The sequence below is a fragment of the Rutidosis leptorrhynchoides genome, chromosome 3 (genome assembly GCF_046630445.1).
Source record: "Rutidosis leptorrhynchoides isolate AG116_Rl617_1_P2 chromosome 3, CSIRO_AGI_Rlap_v1, whole genome shotgun sequence".
Lineage (NCBI taxonomy): Eukaryota > Viridiplantae > Streptophyta > Magnoliopsida > Asterales > Asteraceae > Rutidosis > Rutidosis leptorrhynchoides.
Genome location: NC_092335.1, coordinates 694,418,361 through 694,442,674, shown reverse-complemented (window position 1 = coordinate 694,442,674; position 24,314 = coordinate 694,418,361). Strand labels below are relative to the sequence as shown.

General features: G+C 32.9%; 2 protein-coding genes across 2 annotated transcripts; one reads left to right on the top strand and one right to left on the bottom strand.

The window, feature by feature from the left end:
- The first annotated feature begins 747 nt into the window (after nt 1-747).
- LOC139899546 (sodium/hydrogen exchanger 6) lies at nt 748-9,421 on the top strand. Its single transcript, XM_071882376.1, has 22 exons — nt 748-928; nt 1,202-1,598; nt 1,714-1,825; nt 1,944-1,968; nt 2,059-2,144; nt 2,247-2,358; nt 3,265-3,327; nt 3,449-3,468; nt 3,577-3,671; nt 5,484-5,512; nt 5,895-5,926; nt 6,018-6,065; nt 6,174-6,234; nt 6,329-6,426; nt 6,540-6,615; nt 6,716-6,735; nt 6,894-6,991; nt 7,108-7,217; nt 7,548-7,640; nt 8,157-8,263; nt 8,378-8,469; nt 9,061-9,421. The coding sequence occupies exons 2-22, from the start codon at nt 1,409-1,411 to the stop codon at nt 9,102-9,104; spliced, it is 1,611 nt and encodes a 536-aa protein (XP_071738477.1). The 5' UTR covers nt 748-928; nt 1,202-1,408; the 3' UTR covers nt 9,105-9,421.
- Nucleotides 9,422-9,914: 493 nt separating this feature from the next.
- Nucleotides 9,915-12,425, bottom strand: LOC139899545 (pentatricopeptide repeat-containing protein At2g13600-like). The gene has a single exon (XM_071882375.1). The coding sequence runs from the start codon at nt 12,402-12,404 to the stop codon at nt 10,284-10,286; it is 2,121 nt and encodes a 706-aa protein (XP_071738476.1). The 5' UTR covers nt 12,405-12,425; the 3' UTR covers nt 9,915-10,283.
- Nucleotides 12,426-24,314: the final 11,889 nt, after the last annotated feature.

Genomic DNA, 24,314 nt, shown 5'->3' with positions numbered 1-24,314 from the left:
AAGAGATAAAATAGAAAGAAAATACATAGTAATACATGTGGGGTCGTTCTCACCATGTACTTTGTGTCATATGATAGAGAGATGTCATGAATTCGATCCTTAGAGATGTCATAATTTTCTTTAAAACAATTGAACACCAATAATGGTGTATATATTAGCACTATATGGAGGTTTAACCGGATTCGTTCACGAACCTCTACCCAAGGACACTGCCCGAATGGATGTGTTCCCGGGTACCGTCGATCGAATTCAGGTTTCCATCCGAACGTGTGTGATACGTGCAAATGATAACGATCTACTGATGCCAAACAAATCGTCGTTAAAAAAAATACATTTAGGTTTTAGGCTAGAGGAAAGGTATATATATATATTATTTTACTTCACAAAACATGAAAAAAAAACGTTCATATTTTTCACCAACAATATTATTTTGAATGTTATTTTTGTCGATCGTTTTCCCGCGTAAATAATAACATTCATCACGAAGTGTCTCTTCTAAATGTTCATATTTTCGTGTGATCTTGATGCCGAAAAAAAAAATTTCAAAAAAAAAAAAAAAAATTTTGCTTCCCCCGATTGGTTACTTCACCATTGATTTTGCCCCTATATATATATATATATATATATATATATATATATATATATATATATATATATATATATATATATATATATATAAGCTTGAGAATATTTCTTTTCTATAAAAAGGAAAAAAAAATGGTGTGAAATTTGGAATTTCTAGAAATTTGAAGAAATTGAAAAAAAGCAGTCTGTGGGCTCGTGGCGGACAAACGAGGTGATAAAAAAGGTCACGTGAGATGCACATGAGATAAACAAAACTGAAATCCGGTGCAAGTTCTAACCCTAGAACCGTTGTCGTCGTCATCATCTGCTCGTCGTTGCATTTTGATCTCACCTCCGGTAACACGTATGTCTTTTTTATTGCTCCACGATCTTGTTATATTTTCATTAGTATTCAGATTCGTACATTGAATTACGTATGTTATAGCAAATTGTTTTGTGAACCCGGTTTATACTATACAGTACTATTTTTAATTTAATAGGATTTTGGATTGGAGTTGGATTTGAGATCATTTATTATTTAATCTTTATTACCAGTACTAGCTTCCTTTTTTCCCTTGTTCAAGCTTATCATCAATTTTGATTTATTTTTTACTGTTGATTCTAATTCTATATGCAGAGGAATTGACTGAATTCTCCTTCAGTTTCATCCTGTGCATTCTACTCCATTAAATTCCCCCAAATCAAACGTAGCCCTAAATAAATATAAAAAATAGGGTTGAAGAAAGGAACAAGGATTGAAGTGATCAAGCAATTAAGTGGTACTATCGTATCGTGTGCGAGATAGAGAAATCAACAAGGGAGGGAAGTGAAGTGAAAGGGGGGAATGGATGAGTTGCAAATATCTCCTGCTGAACCGACACATGGTGGGGGGAGCCCCGGCAATGATCAACAAGCGGCTGGTGTTGGTATTCTTCTTCAAATTATGATGCTTGTTCTTTCATTCATTCTTGGCCATGTTTTACGTCGTCATAAATTTTATTATCTTCCTGAAGCAAGTGCCTCCCTTCTTATTGGTAAACTAAACACCTCTCTATATTTCCTTTTTATTATATCTTCTATATTCTATATATGTTACTCCTGTTATTTAATTATAGTAGACATTTGAGTTGAGGAGGTCGCTTTTCACAGGGCTAATTGTTGGTGGACTTGCAAATATCTCAAATACTGAAACTAGTATCAGGGCCTGGTTCAATTTCCATGAGGAGTTCTTCTTCCTTTTTCTGTTACCTCCCATCATATTATATCCTTATTATATCACTTATTATTATTATTTGTTTGTTGATTAATCTATCTATCTATCTATCTATCTATCTATTGGACCCTTGGTTGTTGTTTCTCTTGACCTTTTGTGTGTTTACCCAATCAGGATTCAGTTTAGCACCTGTAAGTTATCATGACTACTCAGTTCTCTTGTTATGTAAACATACATTTTTGTACATTTTTATTAATTCTCTTGATATCGTCTATATTCAGAAACCATTCTTTTCAAACTTTGGAGCGATTGTAACATTTGCTATATTGGGAACATTTATTGCTGCAATCGTTACTGGTCTCTTGGTGTGAGTATTCCCATTGACCACTTTTAAGTAGAATAATAAGAATAATGTTAGTGAATGTATTTCATTTACTCAAAAATTAGAAGTATTTTTTGTCCTTTAAAGGTACCTTGGCGGTTTAATGTATCTCATGTACCGTCTTCCATTGGTTGAGTGTCTCATGTTTGGTGCCCTTATTTCTGCAACCGATCCTGTCACCGTTCTCTCCATTTTTCAGGTAAATTAAAGGTTTACTTTTCTATCGCCTTTGTATTCTTTATCTATAACATTCAATAGGGTGACTTGTTTCTCTTTTCCATGTAAGATGGGCAAAACTACTGGTTATATCCTGTATAGAACACTGCATGGGAGGGTATCAGATGCTAGGTAGTGATTGTGTACTTAGGCTGTTTTTGGTTTATGGGAATTGGATTGGATCTATGGGTTTCATTCCCTTTCAAAGTGTTTGGACTGTGAAAGTGGACAAATAAATTTGGGTATTAAACCCAATAAAACCGGACTACTCCAAATCCATCAATCGAGGCAGTTAGGTTAAATATTGATCCCTATTCTACACTGAGATCCTTAATAATTCCCACTAACAAACAAAACACCCCCTTTATAGGGCATGAAAGGGATGGCACATTTTTTTTTTCTTCAAGACCTGTCGAGGTGTTTTGGGTTTCTAGACCTACATATCTCTTGGGATAAGATATCATATTGATTGAGTTTAACACGATAGATATCTTAGTGACTGTGTGCTGTTATATCTCTTTTTAGTTCCAACATCTATGACATTAGTGTATTGCAGTCTGCATTTAAGTTCTTACTAGTAGGTTACAAAAAGAAGCGTTTCGTGATTCATCTAAATACTTAAAACCCTAGTCTCCCCACACACTTAGGTATCAATTCCCATTGTCCATATTAATCCATATTAATCCATATTAATCCACACTTAGGTATCTTCTTCTTCCTCCTCCTCCTCCTCCTCCTCCTCCTCCTCCTCCCCCCCCCCTCCCCCTTCTCCTCCCCCTCCCCCTCCCCCTCCCCCTCCTCCTCCTCCTCCTCCTCCTCTTCTTCTTCTTCTTCTTTTGCATTGTTAAACTTAACTTGTATATGAACATAATTGCTATGTAATCTACAGGAGCTTGGGACTGACATGAATCTCTATGCATTGGTTTTTGGTGAATCGGTTTTAAATGATGCTGTAAGTTTGCGTTTGAAATAATATCTATTTTCCTACCTCATAATATGGGACTCCATTTTTTCTTACTTTGATATTATTATTGCTTTCATGTGCTCTTTACATATGTTGCACAACCTTGTAGATGGCAATTTCTCTTTACAGGTTTGTCTTACTCTCACTTCTAGATATAATATTTACGGTGACACACTTATTTTTTGTTATGTTATAAGAAGATACAAATACATAACCTGATAGAATGTATATTCACAGGACAATGTCATTGGTGAAGAACAATTCTTCTGGACACAATGTCTTCATGATTATCGTCAGGTTTCTTGAGACTTTTGTTGGTTCCATGTCAGCAGGTCAGTTAACGCAGGCTTTAGATTTTGTTGATGCAAACAACTTTTTTTTATTGTCACTTATGCTATACCTATCGGTGATAAGAATATTCCAAATTTTGGTTTCCTTACTTTAATGAGACTCATCTCTGGTCCACCTGCACTTGATTCTGGTTCAAGTGAACTTCTCTGATTGATCTTTGCCTTCTTTTCATCCGGTTCAAGTTGACTACTCTTCTTCTTCTTCTTCTTCTTTGAGCACTCATATCTCATCTGTCTGCAATGTCTTCAGTGAGTTCAGTCTGGTCTAGTTGCAGTTATGGTTGACTGTTATGTGCCCTAAATCACCTCATCAAGCAAGTTGTATACCTAAAAAAATGCAGATCATCGTGACATAATCAGCAACTAGCAGTTCCCCAATTAATACCTTCTAGTCAAGTTCTCATTGTGGTGTCTCAGTTCTATGGTGACATTTCTTTTCCTGAGTATCACTAGCTGTAAACTTGATAGGATAAAAATTCTACCTTGTTTTCAACCAATTCCCGTTTCCTTTCTGGACATAGATAATTTGAATGCATCACTAGCTAAATTATTGGATTTTCTGATCCCCACTTATGCTACATAGGAACTAAATAATCTCTTTGTCATGGTATGGATTATCTATTCCATGGAATATAATAGAATTTATACTTTTTTACATCTCTAGATATGATAGTGTATCTATATAGAGTATAGGACGTTGTCAAGGTGAATCACTCAGACTTGGAAAATGCCTTCAAAGTATGTGGACCCAAGATGAAGTACAAGTATTTTCGACATTGTTCTTCAGAGGTCACTTGCATTTACCGTTGATAATTTTTACCAATAATGATATAAGCTCTATGAAACTGATCACGTTTATTGGTGAGTGTCATAAATATAAGGTTCATCGATACAAGGAAAGGTTGTGTAAGTTTCATGGTTGTGAAGAAATTTACCACAACTGGGTTTTGATGGAGTTTTTTTTTACACCACCGGTGATTGTTTATTAGGTCTCATAAACAATATAGATTGGGAATTATATAAGTATGGGATTTGGTTTCTATATCTATATATATTTACCTGTGAATTTTGTGATCATTAGTCATTATTAGGATGAAAGTATAGTCTTTCTTTCATACATATAGCATCTCCGTACACCTTTTGGATTTCCTTAACTGTACATCATCACCTCTGATACTTGGATACTAAACAATGTTGACATCGAATACTAACATCCTTAAATCAAAAGGTGGCTTGTTTTCATGTTCTCTTTCACGACTATTCCTTATTTGTTTGCCTTATCAAATCACTTCATATAAACTGTAGAAGAGATCAATGAGATGAGTTATTTTATACCCATGGCATAACACATATGCTTAATTATTCTTCCATCTTCTTTATTAAATTTAGTTGTTGGGTTCCAAAATGTAGTAAATAGACTTCTAATGCTGTTAACGTGAATCACATCTTTTCTTTCCTCCCTGTGTAGTTCATCCCATCTCTGCAATTGCGTTTCATCATATCTTGACCTATTATTTTCAGTGTCATGCTTGTTGTAGCCATGTAATAAGTAGGGTGTCATGATTCTGTATCTCTATGTGCTGAAAAAGGGATTTATAGAATACGATGTGGGCTTTGGTCTCTGGCTTCACTTGCAATCAATGACAATGAAAACAATAACCAGACTTAAATGTTAAAGCTTAAAACATATGTATCATGTGTATACAAAATATATATCTCTAATAATTTGTGTTTCTTTCACTATTGTATTTCGTTCATTGAGATTACTTAGATTGTCTCATTCTTCTGTGACAGGTGTTGGAGTTGGATTTACTTCTGCTTTGATATCCTTTTAGTAGTAACTAATATTCTTAAATATGTATTGTTTCTATGTGTTTATTGTTGTGAAATATTTGGGATAAAGGGTTTTACTTAGGCAATCTGTTATAAACTATATCTTAAAATTTACAGTGCAAACCTATAAACCCCTTAAAGAAATGAGAAGCTACCCAGTAACTTATGTGGCGTTGGACAAACCCATGCTTGGGCAACTACCACACATCCTATGATAAACAAGTTCATAGAGAAAAAACATATTTATATTTATAAACTACAAAATCCACCACTTATATTTCATGCATCTGGATCACCCAATATCCTTGGCTCTTTGGACATTAGCCGTCAATTTTATCTTGAGTATTGGTGTAAAACCTTGACTGCAGGAACCTATTTAAGTATGCAGGTCTTGACATTGATAAGTAAGTGCCTCGTGTTATGATGCCATCATGACACTACTGTTTCCTCTTAGAAGATTTGTACTAACTGCTGAACCCATTATTCATATTTCAGTCTGCAAAACTTGGAATGCTGTCTGTTTGTCCTTTTTCCATACTTTTCGTAAGCTCCACTACATATATATACTTACATACATTTACATACTGTTAAATGAGTAGAGTCTACACTGTGTATTTATATGTGATTTATGGTTTACTATTTTCAATTCAGGTACATGCTGGCAGAAGGGCTTGGTCTGTCTGGTATTGTGTCAATTTTGTTCACCGGAATGGTTAGTTAACACATTGTTTTAGTTGTTCGAAGCTCTATCTCATTTTGTCAGAAAGATTCTTATTAGCAAAAATGTTGTGGCATTTTTTGGCTAGGTGATGAAGCATTATTCCTTCTCCAACTTGTCTGAAAACTCTCAGAAATTTGTTGCTGCTTTTTTCCATCTGATATCATCTTTAGCAGAGACATTTGTGTAAGTAAACCCCCTTTTTATTTCACTTTTTAGTATTAGTTAATCTTCTAAACATTTTGTTGTATTTTGTTTCCTTAAAACTATACCTACTGATTTTTGTTGATTTGTTGCAGATTCATATACATGGGTTTTGACATTGCTATGGAACAGCATAGCTGGTCCCACGTGGGATTCATCTTCTTTTCTATTGTATCCTTTTTTGTTAGTCAAAGATGTCGTTAGATTCATATGGTTCGTGCTAGCAAATTCTATTTTTTTTTCTTCCTTAACTGACCCGTGATTGTCCCAGATAATTATTGGATTAGCAAGGTACGTTTAGTTTATTACCTGAGTAGTGTTTTATGCTTTTATTTTGATTGTTGATTTCATTTGATGCTGTGTTTGTTTTGTGATACTATCGTTGTGAATTAGTTGCAACAGCACAGAAAGTAGTTACTGATGGATTATTTTTTTTTAATCTTGTGAAGGGCTGCAAATGTGTTTTCTTGTGCATATTTGTTGAACTTGGTTCGACCTGCACAAAGACAAATACCCAAGACACACCAGAAAGCACTTTGGTACAGTGGTAAGCAGAGAAATAAAAAAAAGTTCCATGTTTAAAAAATGCAATGCTTCTTCACTGATTTGGTTACAAAGAAGATTTATTTACTGATTCTTGTATGTATGATGAACAACACACAGGGCTTAGAGGGGCTATGGCTTTCGCCCTTGCTTTGCAATCACTTCATGATCTCCCAGAAGGACATGGTCAGACTATATTTACTGCAACCACTGCAATTGTTGTGTTAACGGTATGAATCTTGACGTTTGTTATACAATTCTAACTGTAGGAATCCCGACTTTTTTTAAGAAAGCAATCCCTGTACTTGTATGCGAGATAGTTCAGACATTGCACTTTACTTTATACTATTCGGCTTATTTTTAACTATGATGAGGTCGCATAGACTACATAAAATAGAGAACTAGTTTATTATAGCCTAATCATTTTGATCTTTGAGTGAAAATGGCTCTCAAATTCTCGTTAAGCCTGTATGCAAATGCATTAGATTTGGCCTTTCGGTATTTATATTTCTTCTTCTAACAGAGTATAGTATTTAAGTTAATTTAATTTAATAATGCAGGTTCTACTTATTGGAGGGTCAACAGGTACTATGCTAGAAGCTCTACAAGTGGTAGGAGATACCCATGAGGTCCACTTGGATCACTTGAGTGATGTGAGTACGACTGCCTGCTTTTCTTAATATTATAATCATGTACTCTACTACTTACTTAATAATAGCACTACTATAGCCATAATTGGTATTTTTTTGTTAGCCTTCATGTTATATCTCAAGTAATGTGCCTTTGGCTTCATATGTCTTCTATTAAAGTACTCTTTTTTCTTCCAAGTCACATTTTATTGAACCAAAGCAATGTCTTTTACAGTATCAGTACTGAAACTAATTTGTGAATATTCAGTATCATGTATGTAAAACTATTAATATGGCAAATACCACTTGTATTACTGCTTCAAGATTAGACTCTACCAAGTCTCTTGTGTAAGTTAAAAGTTGCAACTCAAAAATGAAATTCATGCATTGCAATAGTAGTATATTTTAAAGTATTCTGTTTTGAAAGTTGAATGTTTAACAGACTATAATCGTATTAATTGATAAGAGTATTATAGTTATCATTTATTTATTATTATGTGACTTGTAAACTCTCTCACTCTCTTCTTCCTTTGGGTATAGACCTTTGAAGCTAACAACAACGGTTACGTGGCTCCTTATGATGAAGAAGAGTCATCATCATCATCTGGGAACAGACTAAAGATGAGACTTAAAGAATTTCATAGAAGGTTAGGTTATTGAACACCTTTTTTTTTTTTTTTTTTTTAAATTGATTATAATATTGTTTGTTTATCACTACTTGTTTGGAGGACTAACGTTGTTGGTTGGTTGGTTGGAAGCAGTGCGGTATCTTTCAGGGCATTAGATAGGAACTACCTTACCCCATTCTTCACTACTCAAACTGGTGATAGGGATGACACCGATGACGCTCATGGTAACTACCACTTGACCTCCACACATTTTATTTTATTTTTTTTGTCTCCACCAACGTTGCCTTAAAATACTTTCATTCATCAAAGCCTGGTCAGTTGACATTTTTTTTTACCCTTATGTATATGTGTTTACTATCCGAATCAATGCATGCAGTTTTTGTATTAAAGTGCTCTGCTTATTAAATTTAATTTATATTTATATGGCTGTGTTATTAGTGTTCCTAGATCATTTGTTCATTTCTGCCTTAAGTTGATCACCCATAGTGATAATCTTGCACACTGACAGCAACAATAGGAGGATTTAATAGCCCACTTATTTACTCTAAAATTGTCTTTAGGTTGTCCCTAGCTAAGCTTATATGAATGCACTCTCTAATAACACCTGATATCCTTAATATTTTTTTGAGATTTCCATTTTACTGCTATGAGGTGTAGACAAAGGCATTAAGCCATTAATCTGTGCTTTGAATATTTTGATTTTGAAGCAATTTATGAATAATCTATAGGTGCATTTTTTTCGTAAGTAGGGGAACTTATTTATATTGCTTTTAATATGTTGAACTAACGTCTTTTTTTTGTGTATATATTTCCAGCTGAAGATTCTTTACTAAGGTCTAGAAGAGAAGGGTTCCACTAACTGAGATGAGAATATACATATAATTTGTTTCTGGGAATTGGATAATGGCTATCTTACTTCATTTTGTATTAGTTGGGGCTGAGTTGTAGATGGGTGGGTTTAGATCGAGTCAAATTGTTCTTGTATAATATAAAAACAATATATAGGTTTTTAATAAACTTTTTAACCATCTAATAAGAAAGTAGTAAGATTCATGTAGCTGCTTGAATTACCCAGGTCGCAGCCTGGTCGTAGGAATTTGTGCAGTAATTAAACCAATGATTTGGGTGTGTTTGCGTCTTTTGCATACCAAAATGAACCTAGAGGCAATGACTCTTCTAATGCAACTTAAAGGTGATTTTGGAGCTCAATATCCATAGAATGGAGACCATTTCATGCTTTGATATTATTTTCAATTAGCGTTGATTGTTCTGATAACTCAAGAAAATGGTGGAGTAGTCTAGGCATATTTTCTTAAAACAAATTACGGTTTAAGGGAAGTGATGCTTTCTCTAATAGTGTAACGTTTAGTCGATACATTAAAAAATTAGTTAAGGTCACATTAGCTTTTCATACAACCTTTGGTTGACTATTTATTTACTTTTTCTTTTATTAAGAAATATGAGTGTTAATTAATATATTAACTTGACAAAAAGAAAAAAGATAATGAATTCATAAAATGCGACATTAAAACACCGTTAGTTTGGAACATTTGCGTATACTTCCAACAATGTGGACGTATTGATAGATTTATTATTATTATTATAGTTTCTTTATAAAAAAAAGGCGAAAAGTAAATAGGAATCTGAGGTAAAGAATTTACTACGGTGTTTAAGAGAAAAAGAACAGGAATGCACATGGATGGATACAAAGGTTTATAACTTGGTTTAATATTTGACGTAACTAAAAGGTCTGATACTCTCCATCTATGAGTTCAGTACTTCAGTTCTATGGAGACTGCACCTGTTGATGTAGTAGTATTTCACTAGTAGTTTGGTACTCAAACTAATTAATGGAAGACTAGGGGCAGCTACGACCTTCTTCGATAATCTGTTGACAAGTTCTACAACAAATCTCGTTTTCTTGTTATCTTTGTGGGCTCATTCAGAATCGAACGTTGAAGTGTATATATGCTCAAGGAAGAACAATGGAATGCTTTATAAATGCCAATAATCTCATACTATAAAACTATAATGTGACTTAATTGTAGAGTTGTGGTTCCAATGAATTTGTATCGGAACACTCCTCCTCTTCATCTGCCTCCAAATCTCGAGCAGCATTAGGAACATAATATCCCCCCAATGACTTCATAGCTTTACCAAGTGTTTTCAACATCAAATATATTTCTTTCTTTTTACCTAACTGTCGTCTATCTTTCACCATAAAAACATTAACTTTTCCCTCAACTTCAATCCAACTACAACCCGGTTGTTTAACCACACCCCGTTGCTTCATTAGCTTTCTAACTCTTTTCACATCCTTCCACTTTCCCATTTCAGCGTACATATTCGAAAGCAATACATACGGACCCGAATTATCTCCATCTATTTCTATCAACTTTTCAGCCACATACTTCCCCAACTCTATGTTACCGTGAACTTTACAACCACCGAGCAAAGACGCCCATACAACAGCATCCGCTTGCATCGGCATTGTCTCGATTAACTTCTTAGCTTCTTCAAGACAACCAGCTCGACCAAGTATATCCACAATACACGCGTAATGATCACTCATTGGTTCTATTCCATATTCTTTACTCATCGAGTAGAAATAATGACGACCCTCGTCAACTAAACCAGCATGACTGCAACCAGAAAGCAGACCAATCATAGTAACATGATCCGGTTTCTCACCAGATGCCAACATTCTGTTAAATAAATCAACCGTTTCAACCCCATAACCGTTTTGAGCCAACCCAATTATGATTGCATTCCATGATACCCAATCTCTGTCAACCATGTTTTCAAACACTTGTTTTCCATCTTCTACAGATCCACATTTAACATACATATCTATCAGAGAGTTCCCTACAAATATACTATCACTTTCGGGTCCGGATTCAAATCTAAATCCGTGTTTTAAAACATGTGTGTGAGCCTGCTGCCCTAGTCTCAGATCAGCCAGGTTTGCACACGCACTAAGAAGATTCCCAAAAGTGTAATGTGTTGGAAATACATTATCACGTTTCAGCTTCCGAAACAGTCCTAATGCGGTTTCGTTATCTCCATTCTGCGTGTAGCCAGCTATAAGTGCGTTCCACGAAACTATATTCCTATCCGGCATATTAACAAAAATAGAACGTGCGGTGTCAATATTAGCAGACTTTGCATAACCACTAATGATAGAGGTCTCCGTTATAATATTTTTAACTGGCATTGTATCAAAAATCCATCTTGCTTCAACTATTCTACTGCACTTTGCATACAAATCAACCAACGAGTTGCATATGACAATATCATCCCTTAGTTTATCAAACTTAATAACCCTGTTATGAATTTCCCGACCCAAATCCAACTTGGATAAGCTTGCACAAGCACTTATGACGCTCGCTAAGGTGACCTCATCTGGTTCAATCCCAAAGTCCATCATCTTTTTAAAAACTAAAAGAGCTTCATAAGCCGGCCCATTTTGTTCATAACATGTGATCAAACTATTCCAAGAAACTACATTACGTTGACTCATTCCATCAAACACTCTTTGAGCACAACCCACATTACCGCATTTCGAATACATGTCTATAAGAGCACTACCAATATAAACGTCTCGTTGGTAAGGAGACTTCAAAACAGAAGCATGAATCTGAGTACCCATTTTCATATTTCTCAAGCCCGCACACGAACTAAGAGCACTACCATACGAATACTGGTTATGCACAAAATCCTGAACATGCATACGTACAAAAAACTCAACAGACTCATCAAACCGATCATGTCGAGCAAAACCTGACACCATAGAATTCCATGAGCACTGGTCGGTCTCAGGCATAGACCTAAAAACTTTATCCGCTTCATCTAACAGACCTGCATTCGTGAGTGTAGATAAAACAGCATTCCAGGAAAATATGTTTCTGTCAGGCATTTGACCAAACACCTTGTATGCATCATCAACAAGCCCGCACTTGCCATACACATCAATCAATCTGTTTAAAATGAATGTTTCTTTACAAAATCTGGATTTAATAATCCGGGCATGAAGTCGTAGTGTATGATTAGATGGTGATTTTAGTTTCAAGCATAAGTCTAATAAATTTGCTAAAGGTGAAGAGTTAAGGAGATGAAGGTCGTTGACAATTGGCTGCTTACCGAATACATATTTCGCCATTTCATATCATTATTAGTGTAAAAACAACAATGTTGTATCTAATGGTAATACAACGTACAGTACATATATTTATGTTATCAGCCTTTGCTCCCTGTGTATTACTGTATTGTGCCGTCAAAAAATGATGATGAACTAGATTCGTAAGCCCGCACGTTGCTGCGGTTCTCAACGTTTTCGTCATAACGTTTTTGCAATAACGTGTTTTGACAAAACATTTGTTGTATGCATTTAGCATTTTAAAGCTAACGTCGTAAAGATAATTTGAATTAGATTTAGCGTTGATTATTTACTCATTTATCCTCACTATAAATTTATAGATGTTATAATTCAGTAGGTTTATAACTACCTTTAGTGGCCTATAGATTTCTATTGATGTAATGTAGAGAGAAAATAGAGAGGAAGAAAAATATATTTAGAGAAAATTGTACACCATTTACAATTGCATTTGATGCATATTTATAGTATATAACTTACTGTACAATGCTCCTTATTTTCAATATGTAAACATCACAAGATATAGTCAAATATATTGTCGACCACTTTGCATGACTTTTGATTTTCATAACACTCCCCCTTGGCTGACAATTTTATTTAGAGAGAAACTAGTACTGCCTCATTAAAAACCTTGCTAAAGAAAACCCATTGGGAAAAAAAACTTTAGCTAAGGGAAAAAGAGTGCAGCATAGAGTTGACTCCCCCTCAAGTAGACATCGTTGATCTTTTACATCTTTTGAACATGTCTCATTCCAATATTGTGAACGTGTGTTATGAAAATAGCAGTTGGGAGTGCTTTGGTAAAAAGATCAGCAGAGTTTTTGCTGGATTGAACATATCTCATTTCAATCTGGTTGTTCTTAATGAGATCTTGAGTGTATGAGAAGAATTTAGGAGGTATGTGTTTTTGTTCGGTCACTTTTGATATACCCTTCTTTCATCTGTGCTATGCAAGCTGCATTATCTTCATAGATAGTTGTTGGACTTTTATCGCGTTTTAGTCCACAAGAATCAGTAATAAGTTGTGTCATTGATCTCAACCAAAAAGATTCTCGAGTAGCTTCATGTAATGCAATCACTTCGGCATGATTTGATGATGTTGCAACAAGTGTTTGTTTTAAGAACGCCATGATATTGTGGTGCCTCCATTTAGGAATATATATTCAGTTTGAGATTTAGCTTTATGTGGATCAGATAAATAACCTGCATCTGCATAACCAACTAAATCTTGTTTTGATTCGTTAGAATAAAATAATCCTAAATCAGTAGTTCCTCGGAGGTATCGAAATATTTGTTTGATCTCATTCCAGTGTCTTTTGGTAGGAGCTGAGTTGAACCTTGCCAACAAATTAACTGCAAAAGAAATGTCAGGTCTCGTACAATTTGTAATGTATATAAGAGCTCCAATTGCACTAAGATATGGAACTTCTGAACCAAGAACATCATCATGTTCTTCTCGGGGACGAAATGGATCAGTGTCAATATTGAGTGATCTAACCACCATAGGAGTACTTAATGGTTTTGCCTTGTCCATATTGAAGAGTTTTAAAACCTTTTTGGTATAATTTGTTTGATGTACAAGTAAACCATTAGGCATATGCTCAATCTGTAAACCAAAGCAATACTTGGTTTTTCCGAGATCTTTCATTTCAAATTCTTTCTTTATAAGTTGAATGACTTCATGAATCTCTTTATTTGTACCTATGATGTTAAGATCATCGACATAAACAGCTATAATTATATATCCGGATGTTGTTTCTTAATGAAAACACATGGGCAAATAAGATTATTTGTATACCCTTTGCTTATCAAGTAATCACTTAATCGGGTATACCACATGCGACCCGATTGTTTCAACCCATATAAAGACTTTTATGATTTAATGGAATACATTTCCTTGGTTCATTAAATGCTTTTGGATACCTTAAACCCTTTAGGTATATATATATATACATATATATATATATATATATATATATATATATATATATCACTATTAAGTGATCCATATATATAAGTAGTAACAACATCCATGAGATGCATTTTTTAAGAAACTGCCACGTTGATTAAGTATCTAAAAGTAATTGCATCTATTACAGGAGGATAAGTTTTTCTCATAATCCATTCCTGGTCTTTGAGAGAAATCTTGAGTTACAAGTCTGGCTTGACCTTGTAAGTTCATTTTTCTTATTTTCTTTTCGAATTAAAATTCATTTGTATCCCATACATTTTACATCTTTAAAAGTGATAACTATTGATCCGTAAACTTTTCTTTTATTGAGCGATTCAAATTTAGTTCGTATTGCTCCTTTCCAATGATCCCGATCATGTCTATTTTGACATTCCATGACAGATTTTGGTTCTGAATCATCATCATCATCATTCATGATGTCATATGTAACATCATATGAAAATATCTCATCAAGATTTTTCATTTCATTTCGGTTCCATAATATTTTTGAATGTACATAATTGATTGAAAATTCTGTATTGACATTATCAATCTCCTCTGCAGAAGGAGTATTGATTTGTGGTTCTTCTTGAACATTTTTTTTTACCTCATTATCAGCTGATTTTATTTTTCAAAGATTTTTATCATTTGAACCAATTGGTCTCCCACGTTTCTGGCGTGACGAAGACTCATGAGTGACATTATTGCCAGCTTTTGGAATTTCAATTCTAGCTTAAGCATTTACTGCTGGTATATATATGATTTAGTCACTCTTTTTTTTGTATCTGTAAATGCATCGGGTAATTTATTTGCAAGTTCTTGCATATGCATTATTTTTGAACTTTTATTTCGCATTCTTTTGTGCGATGATCAAGATACTTTAATTGATGTTCACATCATGAAACATCATTTTATTTTATTTTTTCATTTCTCCCCCTAATCTAGGGAACAATTTTTCAATAAAATGACAATCAGCAAAAACGTGTTGTAAAAACATTACCCGTCATGGATTCAATATATCTTATGATTGAAGATGTTTCATATCCAACAGATATTTCAATCCTTCTTTGAGGAACCATTTGTTGTGGTGGTGCAATTAAAAATACACTGCACAACCAAATGTTCTAAGATATAAAATATTTGGCTCTCGACCAAAATTAAGTTGGTAATGGAGAATATTTATGACTTGCACTTGGTTTAATGCGAATTAATGTCGCATCATATAAATTTACATGTCCCCATAAATATTGAGAGTTTTGTACTCATTACCAATTGTCTAGTTATTAGCTGCAAGCATTTATCTATTGATTCAGCTAAACCAATTTTGTGTATGCACATGAGCAACTGGACGTTCAACAACAATCCCTATTAAATGCTTGATATGTTAACTCACCAGCATTATCAAGTCTCATCCTTTTAATGGTGTAATCAGAATAATGTCTTCTCAATTTAATAATTTGTGCAAGAAACTTTGCAAATGTCATATTACGGCTTGATAACACACAAATATGAGACCATCCGCTAGATGCGTCTATTAGAACCATGAAATATCAAAATGGTCCACATGATGGATGAATTGGTCCATATATATAACCTTGAATTCTTTCAAGAAATATTGGTGATTCTTTCTCAATATTCTTTTCATTAATCACCATATGTGCTTTTCATTAATCACCATTTGTGCTTTTTCATTAATCACCATATGCGCTTTTCATCATATATCATTTTCACCATATGCGCTTTTAATCATATGCGCTGCGCTTTTCATCATATGCACTTTTAATCATATGCGCTCCGCTTTTCATCATATGCGCTTTTAATCATATGCGCTGCGCTTTTCATCATATACGCTTTTCATCATATGTGCTTTTTATCATATGCAATTTTAATCATATGCGCTGCGCTTTTTATCATATGCGTTTTTCATCATATGCGCTTTTCGGTGCTACATAGATATTTCTCATTTCCGGTTATCATTGACTGATAATCATATCCATTATGATATATATCAGAGAAACTTAACAAATTTCTCTTTGATTTGGGAGAAAACATGGCATTGTTTATCAAAAAATTCGTACCATTTGGTAATATGAATTTTTTGCCTTTTCCGTTCCTTATATCAAGTTTGCAAGACCTGATATAGTATTTATAATTCCTTCATTTGATTTAAATCAATGAAATATTTCTTAGATTTGATCATAGTGTGTATGTTACCACTATCTGCAATATATAGGTCTTTACCATTTAATTGATATTGTATTTCAGCAGGATTCATACTAAAACTTCAAATAAGATAAGTAAATAATGAGTTATATTTCAGCAAGATAATCAAATTATATTACCTGCAAACAAGTTACAATATGAAGTACATAAAAGATAACACTTAATAAAATATATGCGTTATGGTCTAAAACCATTTATTTATGAGTGATACATAACAAGCTAGGCATCTTAGAAAATTCAAACCATTCAAGTTTCAAGGTAGCTCAGGGTTTATTTGATCAAGATTTTTCAACAGATTCACTATTGTTTTCTTTTCTTTTGGGACTTATTTGTAGAGCTAAACAAGATGTTCATGTATTCAAGAAATACTAGACTGATGATCCACGTTACCAGATCATTAATAAGAATCTCCGGGATTCTTATAGGAGCGTCTACTAACATCTTTAATTTTATTCTTTCATGGATCACCGTTATTTCTTGATAATTAATATCGTATCTATCTTTGAGTATTTTCCATAATATACTTGGATCTTCGATCATATAATATGTAGATTCTAAGGACTCGTCAATATGTTTGCTAAGAAAAATACTTGCTATTTGTGACGACCCGGAAACTTTTGATCAAATTTAAACTTAATCTTATATGATTCTGACACGATAAGCAAAGTCTGTTTAGTTGAATCTCAAAATTTTTAACTATGTTCATGTATTCATTTAACCTCGACCAAATTCCGACGATTCACGAACAATTATATAAATGGATATGAATATGTATATATATATATATATATATATATATATATATATATATATATGTGTGTGTGTGTGTGTGTGTGTATATATATATATACATATATATATATATACATATATATATATACGTATATATATATAAACATATATATATATATATATACATATATATATATATATATATATATATATATATATATATATATATATATATATTATAACTTGAAAAATTAACAAAGTATTAAATGTATAATACTTTACGTTAAATGTATTTGTCTCAATATATATTTGATATATTTATCTACGGAACTAGAAGGTAATACCAATGATTGATTTAGTAGATACTTCAACAATTATAAATCCCGTAAATATTATGATATGGTTATATGTCACTGTTGTGAGGTCCACATTGATTTGAGAAATCATTCCTTTTAACTATATACAGAATAATTGGTAAAGTAATCTACAAGTGGAAATGTGGAGTGTAAATAATTGAGATAATGGATGTCGAGAAGATAAGCAAATTGACGTGTCACATTAAAATAATTTCATACATTTATTTATTCGTTGAACTTTAACCTTCAATTCACAAACAACCATTTGTTAATGGATACGTATATATATATAAACATATATATATATATATACATATACATATACATATATATATATATATATATATATATATATATATATATATATATATATATATATATATTATAACTTGAAAAATTAACAAAGTATTAAATGTATAATACTTTACGTTAAATGTATTTGTCTCAATATATATTTGATATATTTATCTACGGAACTAGAAGGTAATACCAATGATTGATTTAGTAGATACTTCAACAATTATAAATCCCGTAAATATTATGATATGGTTATATGTCTCTGTTGTGAGGTCCACATTGATTTGAGAAATCATTCCTTTTAACTATATACAGAATAATTGGTAAAGTAATCTACAAGTGGAAATGTGGAGTGTAAATAATTGAGATAATGGATGTCGAGAAGATAAGCAAATTGACGTGTCACATTAAAATAATTTCATACATTTATTTATTCGTTGGACTTTAACCTTCAATTCACAAACAACCATTTGTTAATGGACATGTGTATATATATATATATATATATATATATATATATATATATATATATATATATTACAAAATGATAAAATATAATATTAACCTGGTTATAAAACGTTTAGATTTTAAATATATATTAATAAACAAAGAGAAGTTGATTTAATGAAGCAAATGACCAAAACACTCAAATGATTAAGTTATACTTCGGGTAATATAGTTTATCATTGATTAAGTCTAATTATTGATAAATGTACACGTCGCGAAACTTAAAGTGTTAGTTTTCTAAGCGTACGAAAGGACGTTCGAGAAACCGAAATCGGGACATAAGTCGAGTGTCGACGTACAAGACAACGGAACTAAAGTTACTAGCCAACCATGCACGAGAATATAATATAATATATAATTAATTAATATAAATTATATATATTAAATATATTTAATTATGTCGACAAACTAGAAGCCAAATGATGCATGAGCTGGATTTCATAGCTCCGCGATCACGGAGCATATAGGCATAAAACCTCCGCGATTAAGGAGGTGTCAGTGTCAGGATTGGTGTATAAAAGCCCAACATTTTTCTGCCGAATCCATCTATTTTTTTTCAATCTCTCTGTCTCTTAATATATTATTTATATTTATTAAAATTAAAATTATTATTATTATTATTATTATTATTATTATTATTAAAATTATTATTATTATTATTATTATTATTATTATTATTATTAAAGATTATTATTATTAATCTTATTATTATTGGTATTAGTATTATTAGATAGCGTTATTATTAGTATTATACATAAAATATTATGACGAGCTTATGCCCAAACGATTTCAAATCAAGCTTTTCGAGCGGGATAGAGCTAAGGAAATTATGAGTTATAGCTATGGAGGTTATGGGTATTGCTTGGGGGTTATGATCATGAGTCAAAGGTCAACCTAGCGTTTATCATTTTCGTTGCGTCTACGTACTTTCCTGCAATATTGAATCACAATATTGATACGTGAGCATTTATATCTTATCTTTTATATATCAATAGTGTATCCACGTCTAGTGCTCGAGTATATGTATTTATGCATGCTTGTATGCTAAAAGTTTGTTGTTAGATAGTCTATGATGAATCACGAATTTGATACATATGCTACTGATATAAAGTATATGATATGCATGTCGTTGGAAAGCTATCGAAAAATTAATAACTTTTCATTTAGAAATCGCGTGATTTCGATGAACGGATTAAAAAATATGGTCAACTGAATTATGGTTAACGTTAATTGAAATTGTGTTTGAAATTGTAATTAATATTTAAACAACTTGTCTATGAGATTGATAAATTGAATTTTTAGATATTACTAATCGAGTAAATGAATTTCTATATAAGGCACGTTCTGTTTTGTTGATCAATTATCAAAGTTGACTGTCTTATCATGTTTTAAAGCTTTATAAATACTATAATTTGATTTTACAAGTATTGGAAAACTATGTGTAATAATAAAATATGTTCGGTTGCCATGATAATTCAAATATAATATAGCTCCTGAAATAAATAATATTTTGAGTTTGATAAACTATAAATTCGTTCAATTATCAAGACTTATATTATGTTAATAAACATGTATAGATTTAAAGATCATATTGGGCCAGGTTGACTTTTGAGATGACTTTTGTTAACTTTTACATGTCGGTCTCGAGCATTAGGATTGTGATACAATATGACCCGACCTAGCTTATTAGACATGTATTGACCAACATATGTTCTCTAGGTTGAGATCTACGGTTATTTTGCATTCCGAGTTTTGGTCACATTTCGGTGAATGACCTTATGTGCTGCTAATGTGAGTTTCATTTGCTCCCTTTTTAATTGCTTTTGCAATCTATATTTTGGGCTGAGAATACATGCACTTTATTTTAAACACAATGGATACAAGTACATACTTAATTCTACACCGAGTTTGAACCAAAAATCCCTTAGCTTTGGTAACTAGTAACTGCCGGTTATAAGAATCGGTGGGCGTGAATAGTGGTATATGGATCCATAGGGCATGACATCCCCGTCTGTTCCAGGTATAGAAACCCTAGCCTGAACTATAAAACAGATGTATGCTATTTGAGTTTAGTACACGTTGGATTGCGTGTATTGTACATGTTGATTGCATGTATGTTAAAACAGGGGTACTTATTATAACGTTAAAGTTTAGTTACCAGGGTGCTCAATCTTGTAGAATAATTTGATAAACGTTTCTGGATGAAACAACTGAAATCTTGTGATCCACCTTTATATACGGATTATGCGCAACATTAAAACTATGAACTCACCAACCTTTGTATTGACACTTGAAAGCATGTTTATTCTCAGGTTCCTAGAAGTCTTCCGCTGTTTGCTTATATGTGATACAAGCTATGTGCATGGAGTCATACATACTTTAGTCGAGAAAACGTTGCATTCACAAAATCATCACCATGTATCTTATTTTGACTGCATTATCAACGGATGTAGTATTGAAACTATTATATACGGTGATTATCTATACGTAGAAATCATCAAACATCAAAAACCTTGGAATTATATATTCATTCATGGTGTGTCTTTTCAAAAGAATGCAATGTTTACAAAACGTATCATGTAGAGGTCAGTACCTCACTGTGAAATCGATGAATAATGTATTCGTCTAAAGGGATTTAGATGGATCATCACAGTTGGTATCAGAGCTTAAGGTCATAGGGAACCAGAATTTGAATTAGTGTGTTTAACTGGTAATTGTTAGGATACATTAGTGAGTCTGGACTATGACCGTATCTGTTTTTACCGAGTTTTGCTTATCATTTCTTGTCGAAAATTACATGCTTATCATTCTTAAGTCTAGACACGTTTTCCTGCATTTATTGCATGAATAGTGTATAGACAAAAATTCATATCTTAGCATATCTGCTAATTCATATCTTAGCGTATCTGTTACTGTAAACTTTTCCTGACATCTTCCGAAAATTTCTCCGTAATTTATTGGATTTTGGTATTATATATACATATGTAAATTATGTGTTGAAGAATACCAATCTAAGTCCTATAATCTATTTCATATCAAAAATCAATTCCCTGATTATACAAGATGGATCACGTATCTAGTTCAAATTCCTTAGATTCTGACAACTATTCCGATATGGATTTCCACTCGAGCTCCGAAAGCAGTGTGACTGAAATAGATCAACCAATTAGCCATCATCTATTCTGGATGAATTGGGGATGGGTTCGTAGTCTACTTAATCATTGGATACAAGAAGAAGGCGATCTCTTCCATCCACCACATTCCCCTCTTGGCGAAGAACATGAAGCATTTACCGGCAAACCTGTTCGTAATACCATTTTCTCTCTCATTTCCAGAGTATCTCGTCATGATTATATACTATCTCAAATTCTAGATCTTATTCGTCCGCTTGTCTGAACTGACAATCACCCCGGTGTAATAGAAGAAGTCAACGAGCTTCGCGCTCGGGTAGTGGCTTTGGAAAATATGGTGCAAAGGTTACAAGCTCCAGCAGCATCACCGGCATCAGCAGTACCACCATCATCAACACCAATAGTACCATTACCACCACCAACAACAACCTCTGCATCCCACACCTCAACATCACAATTTGTACCTTGAGCATCAACATCATAAGCACTGTAGGTACCAAGGAATACCAACAACAACAAACGATGAATTATTAATTTATAACTTCATTGAAGAAATATTCTACGGCGATTAAGTAATATCTAAGGTTTTAGAGATTATATATTCTAGTCCTAGTCGAAAATCAGATGAGATTAATATTATGTTAACTCATTAAATACATGATTACATCTAAAGAAAATATATATGTAGGTATATTTTCATAAAGATTGTAATTAAGAAAATTCTTTTATACAAACTGTTAATGGTGAGAATATTTTAACGGATAGGTAATACCCGAGAGATATATAAATTCACAATTAATATGTTACATTCTTCAATTCTGATTCAACAAATCATCAACTATACTCACTACTTTCATAACGAGATATATTCTTTCATAGAAATCAAAACAACCATACTCATTCAAATTCAATTACATATTCTGATTTTAACATATCAGAATCCAAGTTGAGATATAACCGATATCATCACTCTTAGATACTTACATCTTTCAAAGCTGTACTTTGATTTCAAAACTGTGCTAGAACATCACTGCTATTCATAAAACCCAGAAAAAATAATTATGAACATCATATGACGATTACAATCTGCGTTCAAACCCTACATATTTCTTGAAAACATCTCAATTAAGAAACAACCGAGAGGATGATCCAACCACACGTTACAGACAAAAGGAAAGACTTATGCATATAGTCATGCACCTGGAAAACTCCCGAAACCTAAGTAGAAGTTTAACACGAATCTGTGATCTATTGGCGTTGTTATTACCGAAAATAACCTTGCAATCCCTTTTCAAAATTAGTCAGCTTTATCACATCTCCAACAAATCAACATCGACCTTCCATTCGAATAAGCCTTATTATAACTTTGATATATAAGTTTGCCCTTCTTCATCGTTACCGGGGAACCGTTTATATCCCACCACATTAGCAGTAAAACTATCAACAACTTTATTGATCTTTGACTGTCCGAAAAATCATTATATTCATTGAAACCCTATCATGTACTCATCTGCATCTTGTAACGGTAATTGTCATACCAAAAAGCTTCAATCATTATTCTCGAATGTCGCAGCAATTCTACGCCAACAGTTATATGTGTACATATAACATCTATCTCCTAGACTTACGTACTTCAGTTGTGAACTTTTGAAAAGCACCCTAAACTATGAATTAGTTCTTCGAATTTTTGAAAAATGCTGATGAAGCAGCAAAAACTGTAAATGACCTTAACAGTCAAAAGTTTGATGATAAAGAATAGTGTGTTGGCAAAGCTCAGAAAAAGAGAAAGTTTGGAACTGGAAAACGGAATGAGCAAACCATGAAGGAGGCTGTGGACAAATCACAATACTAAACCTGCCTTCAAAGAATCCAAATGATTCAGTGTCTGCTGAAGTCATTAGCGAATACCTTGCTCCTGACTCTAAACCTTTGCGGACAAATATTCTTCATCACCTTTCGATCTTAGAAATTCTAAGATATCATCGTATCTTTCATTATAAATATCCTCGATATTTCTGAAGATATTTTCGTAAATATTCTTATCTGAAATCATTTATCTCTTCGCGATATCAGTATTACATCAGAAAGGAAACTGTTTTAGTTTCTAATTCTGAAAAATTCAAATTTTAAATATGAATGTTTTTGAAGTAGTGTTGGGAAATGAAGCATGAATTAGTATAATATAATGACACTTGATCAACGTGATTATATTATGGTAAGCCATGCTGAGTTTCTAATGAAACGTGATAAAGGTTCACAGATCATACCCTCATCATGAACCATGTTACATAACTCTTTCATTCTATTTAACCTCTAAACTATCAAGAAAATATTTTCTTGATGATTCGGTCTTTTCCGGATATTCTGGTAATTTGACAAATCAAGATCGTGCCATTACGATTTCCTTCTTAGAACATTAACTATGTTCATTCGAAACTCCATACCTACGAATTCTGGACCATTACTTGCTGTGCTTAATGGATAGAAGAGAAAATAGAGCATGAAGCTCCAAAATAGAAATGGGAGTATAAATCGCAGCAAATAAGAGAGAGCATTAACTGTGGATGTCAATAATTATGGGAAGACAAGAGTAGGGACTCCGAAAAATAAGGAAAGATATAAAGCCCGATGACAACGCATAAATTACAAACCGTGTATATCAATAAGTATTGCAACGTAAAGACACGGGAGAACTAAAAACACTATAAAACCAAGAGTA